This window comes from Oryza brachyantha, chromosome 11, assembly GCF_000231095.2.
Source record: "Oryza brachyantha chromosome 11, ObraRS2, whole genome shotgun sequence".
NCBI classification, from domain to species: domain Eukaryota; kingdom Viridiplantae; phylum Streptophyta; class Magnoliopsida; order Poales; family Poaceae; genus Oryza; species Oryza brachyantha.
This window is the reverse complement of record NC_023173.2, coordinates 17,076,938-17,082,945: the sequence shown is the minus strand read 5'-3', so window position 1 is coordinate 17,082,945 and position 6,008 is coordinate 17,076,938. Positions and strand designations below refer to the sequence as shown.

General features: G+C 40.4%; 1 protein-coding gene across 1 annotated transcript; it reads right to left on the bottom strand.

Annotated features, from left to right (window-relative positions):
• Positions 1-728: 728 nt before the first annotated feature.
• Positions 729-5,281, bottom strand: LOC102721403 (disease resistance protein Pik-2-like). The gene is given in 5 exon segments (XM_006663049.3): positions 729-2,533; positions 2,630-3,290; positions 3,463-4,093; positions 4,096-4,513; positions 5,062-5,281. Coding segments are annotated over 4 exon segments (2,913 nt in total). The 5' UTR covers positions 4,406-4,513; positions 5,062-5,281; the 3' UTR covers positions 729-1,222.
• Positions 5,282-6,008: the final 727 nt, after the last annotated feature.

Genomic DNA, 6,008 nt, shown 5'->3' with positions numbered 1-6,008 from the left:
CATTACCAGTCCACGGAGCCTCGAGTTCAGGTCCTGATCATAAACAGCAGCAGTAGACTGTGTATTGCTCTCTTGGACATCACAGCATGTTCGTTACTCCCTCCGTTTCATGATATAAAATATTTGACTTTTTTTATTCATAATGTTTGATCATACGTCTTATTTAAAAAATTATATAAATATCATTTATTTTGTTTATGACTTACTTTATTATCAAAAGAGCTTTACACACGACCAATAAGACGAATAGTCAAACGTTGCAACTAAAAAGTCAAACATTTTACATTATGAAACGGAGGTAGTATGTTTTACTGGTTTTGAGTACCATTGATCTGTGAGAAATCTGATCCCTCTGTTTGCTTGATATGTTTTGGGACTTTTGGAATATGATCAACTAGTTTTTAGGTAGCCTGACAAAAAACCTGTTGTTAATTGTTTTGTAATCTATAATATATTGTCAGTAAGACAGTAATTGGTTACAGATTGGGGGCGATAGCTTGGTGTGCTTGACTTTGCTCGGATAAATATTGGCATGATTTTTACTTAGGTGCCTCACTTTGCTCCTTGTTTTAATTGCCAGTTCAATACATCCCTTCAGAGAGAACAATTATGAATTGTAATCCATTTTCAATCTTTGTGTTCTACCACTGAACACAATGTCTGCAGGACCTTATCCATCTTTAGAAACAAAACTATGACAAACGCTGTCAAAATTTTGAACTGCACAATACAGGGATAAAATGATAGTATTAATACACAGAAATTACATCAATACTGTAAACGTAGTGTGAAGCCTAATTTTGGGCACCAATAATAGAGGGGTCTGTGGTGAAACCCAATTGCCCCCATCAACCGTTCTCAACGCTTTGCCAGCAATAACGGTAGTACAAAACTACAATTCTGGACATATAGAAACTGTGGCACCATAATTATAGCAATCCCATCATTTAAAGAGTTCAACTACAACCGAATAAAAGGATTATAATGGCTTTTATCGGGGATCTGCCCTCAATTGTGGAAAAAACAGAACCGAACAGACATTGCAAGTTTGTAACGACAATTGAAATCAACTACGAAGTAGGATGGAACCATGGTACGAGGTAGTAAAATATATACCATGCAATCACTATTTTATTTAGCCAGGAGAGTAATAACATCGATAAGGATAGAGGAGCAGCACCAGATGATTGGTAATCTCTCCGATTTGCAACAATTTCACTTCTCATGCAGTAACGATGCCATCAACAAATACTTTTGGTTTCTCAGTATTATTCTTCAAATCATTTACTAGGAACTTGGTTATTTCCTCTGCCCCATTGCCAACTTTGAGATGAACCTCACGGAGATTTTCAAGGATTTCAATGCCAAATAGACCTTCAAAGTCTTTAAACTGCATTTCAATGATTTCGAGTGCCGGCATTGCATTCTTGTCAGAAAAGCTGAGCTTTGGTACAAAAGGTGCAAAGAAACGAAGCAGCTTAAGACTTTTGAATCCTCCACCTGGAACCACGATTTCCCCATCAGACTCCAATTTGTTATCCTCGATGATGTCCTTTATTATGTCCTGATCCTGCTTCACTGCACTAAGTGCAAAGGTGAGCGAAAATAGTGAATGTAAAGTGTGGAGGGTCTTGAAAGTTTCAGTCCTAAGAACTGTTACAGATATGGTTAACTTGTTGAGAGTAGTAATTCTTTTGATCCACTGGGGTAGCTTCTTCAGCTTGCCAGACAGCTCAAGGGCAACGAGATATCTTGGAGGCGCTGACAGTTCATCCAGTGAGTTGATAAAATCAGAGTTCTCATCATTGATGGCCAAAGTCTGCAGACCGCAGCTGCCAAGGTACTCAATGGAGGAGCGTAATTCTCTGAAGGTATCACTATCCTTGCTTATGTTAAGCTTGTATATGGCAAGCTTCTTTAGCCCTGTCAACTGATGAAGGCCTGCTGCTACTGCTGATGGTTCCTCAACAATCTCAATCCCTGTCAGTACACGGAGTGCGTTCATTGCGCCTTTACCTTTTTCTTGAGACAAGAATCCTTTCTTTGCAGGCTCCTTTGTGTTTCCTTGAGACGATGGGTTTATCACTTGCTTCTTACTTTTTTCTTGAGGAAACCTCAGCCCCTTCTGTGTTTTTTTGTTCCCTCCAAGTATGCTACTGATCCGTTTTAGTTGGCCTACTGACTTAGGCAGCTCCTCGACATATGTCTCCCTTATATCAAGAGTTTCCAGGTACTCAAGTTTCTGAATCTTGGAGGGAATTTTGGCAACTTCTGTTCGTCGGATGCTCAAATACTTGAGTACAAGCATTTGGCATATCTCTGTCATATGTCTCTCATTCAAACCCTTCCAACCTTCAAGATCTAGTATCTGTATTATCCCATAGTTGAATGAATGGAATGGCACATGGTTCAGGTTCCCAAACACCGTCAGTGACCGCACTTGAGCCAAGTTCAGGCCTTTTGTTGAACTTCCCTGCTTGGAACCACTGGTTTGCATCGACAGTCGACGGACTTTATTGCTTGGTGCAGTCATCTGCCAGTGTCCACCAACCACAGTAATAAAATTCTCTTCAATTGACTTGGACATGATGTATTCAAGAACCATGTCATGAACTTGAAAGGTTTTTACCTTCCCATTGCTGCCGTGCTCCACAGGACGTATTAAGTTCCTTATCGTGAGCTGATTGAAGTATGTCTCTGCAACTCCATCTTCAATTAGCCCCTGCTTTTCACTGGCAAAACCTTCAGCAATCCATCGCCGGGTCAAACGTTTCCTACTAATTTTGCAACCCTTTGGAAATATACTCAAGTACAATAAGCAAGTTTTGAGATCCGCAGTCAAATCATTGTAACAACAATCCAGTATCCTTTTAACCCCTTCCAGGGTAAGAGAAGTAACTGTTTCTGGAAATAATGATTTGGAAAGTTTTCTCCAATCGCAGTCTGGTTTGCTTGGGTTGCAGGCGACAAGACCTGCCATTGTAACTATGGCTAAAGGCAACCCCCCACATATTTTCCATATTTCCTCAGGGAGTTGCTCATCTACTTTCTTGCTATCTTTTCTGATTCTTGATTCAAAAAGACTTGTTTTAAATAATTTTTTGGACGCATTATCAGTAAGATAACCAACTGTATGCAAACGATCAGTTCCAGAAGCGGAGCATGTGGAACCAACAGCTTGAAATCTTGAAGTCACTATTATTTTACTGGCTTTATTGTTTTCAGGCAAAAACGCTATGATACTTTCCCATGTCTTGGCAGACCAAATATCGTCGATCAAGAGGATATAGCTGTAGAAATGATGAAAACAAAATGAGCACGCGTGAGAAAAATAAACATAAATAAACAAATACCGTTAAAAGATGGTGTTGTGTTGTGTAGAAGAAAGTAAACATTGGATTTGGAATGGGATGTACAAGTTAATTGACAGATAAGGAAAGAGAATATTTATGAACAGTGTACCTCTTTTCGTTGAGGCGCTTTTTTAGTTCCTGGAGGAGTAGTTGATAGTCCATTGTTTCCGGTGTCATCTGTGTCTTATCAGGGCTTCCATTGTTACCTGGCTGACATATACAGTATCGTCCAAGCAGTGACAGGGCTGTCTTCAACGTGCTTTTAGTGCCTGAAGTGGGGGTTTTTTTGTCACTAAATGTTATGCTGCTACCCTGCTCCTGATTGCTGACTTGATTCAGAATACTCCTGAGCACTGTGTCTTGGTCATAGTTCTGAGAAACAGAGACTGATGCCCGACACTGAAATTTACCACTGACTTTACTGTACAATGCTGTGGCAATGGTGGTCTTTCCCACACCGCCGAAACCAACTATGGACAGAACAGCTCGCCCCTTTTCAGCTTGAGGACTGGTTAACCAACCCTCAAGCTGATCGATGACATCCGTCATACCCACAGGTTCCTTTGTACCGATGATCTGAGGGCTTGTGACCTGATACTCAGCAATGTCATAAGCAGCAACATGGGTTCGAGTGCTGTTGCTGCTGTCACCGTGTTCTGGGTTGTTTACTCCATATCTATTGCGTCGATCGGCGATCTGTTGCGCCCGTACCTTGAGTTCAGCAATGTTTGAAGCAATAGGAAGGAGCATTTGGCAGCACTAATGGAATCTTGAGGGAGGCGGTGGGCAAAGTCATCAATGCAGTCCTCAACGTCATAGGCTATGTCTCGGATCTGCTTCATCCAGTCTTTCATGCGGTGGTCATGACTGTGACCCTCTGGCACAGTGCTGAGGTCACGGAGGAAGGCTTGCATGCTGGCAAGCTCATCATTGATGTACTGGATGTCACCACGTACACCGCTTATCAGAGCATACTCCTGGGCAAGAAGGTTACCCAGCTTGCCTAAGAGAGATTTCATGGTGGCTTCGGAAGCACCTACCACCAACTCCATCTTGTTCTCTGTACTTTCCACTGCAACTGCCAGGTGTTGCAGGCACAGGACAGTAGACTATGAGACACAGTTCAGATCAAGCGTGGACCAGCTGAGAGTTTCCCTGGCCTGCTCAGGGAAAAGGAAAAACGAAAACGAAAATTCGTAACGGTCACTATGAATGAATTAATAATATTTGGAAAATAATTTTTGTCAGGCACTTTTTGTCCAGCACTACCTCATGTAAATATGTTCTTTTCTACTCTCAGACTTTTACTCTATCAACATATTAGGCATTCTTTGCTTATTCGTAAAAAGGTGAATATATGTACTGGAATTGATTCAGATCAATTCTTATCAACAGTAAGTGTCCCCAACCTGAACCTTTGCAAATGTACTAAGCACTAACCTCCTATGAAATTTTACCAACTGCTCCCCCAAGCAAATGAATGGATACATCATTACATGCTTGTTTCACTCCTGACATTCCCCCAAGCTGACAAATATAATCATCAGAACATGGTAACCCCCCACCTTCCTTGCTTACAGAAAACAAATTCTAGTAAAATAATTCCATACAGATGAAATTTCCTATCTTCCAGTCTGAACATTTTCTTTGTGATGGTGTGAAGCTATTAATTAAACAAAGTCAAGCTCAAAGAGAAAAGAGTGTTCACCTTGGCAAAGCACAGACAATCTTGTCAGCCAAATCAACTGGTTTCCATGGCAAGGAAATCAGAAGCTCTAAGACCTCCAGACGAAAGTAGAACCAGAGGGATGGAGCGGGAACGCACCCATGTAACAGAATTTCCGACCAGAGCTGGCACAGGAGAGTATGAGCCACAGACAGTTCAGATCAAGCCCAAATCAGTTGAGAATTTCCATGTCCTCCACAAAGAAAAGGGAAACCATAGGTGAATAAATTAATAATATTTGGAACATATTTCTTTCAGGAATGCTTTTTTTTCAGTTGTTCCTCATGTAAATATGTTTCTTTTTACTTTAAAACTTCTACTCTACCAATAAATTAGGCAATACCCCTTGTATTTTTGTAGGAAAATGGAAATATATTTAAGCCCCATTTCTTTTCCTCTTATAGATTATAGATTATCACAGGCACACTTCCAACGGTGTGATTTTTTTCTTTTTTGTAAACGATCTTGATCCAAACAACTTTTGAACTTTGTAAAGTTAATTCATATGTTTGTACCCTCAAAATATTATCACGAAATCAGACAATTTATCATCTATCGTTCAATCTGAAAAAAGAACTAATTAGAATCGAGTCCCAAGAACAGTAAATTGTCCCCAATCTAGAACCTATGCAAATGTACCAAGCAGTAATGAAAGCATTCCTAGCGTGAGATTTACAAACTGCCCCCCAATCAAATGAACAGATACACCCTTGTTTCTCTCCCAACTTTTTGTCCCCCTCCAAGCTTCAAAGATAATCATCAGAACATGGTACTACCTAGTTACCTACACCTTCCATGCTTACAGTAAGGAAATACCAGTCGATTCTATATGGACTAGATGGTATTTCCATTTTCCTGTCTGAACCTTTTCTTTGCGAGTTGCAACGCGCTGAGCCTATTAATTCAACAAAGTGAAGCTCGAGAAGAAA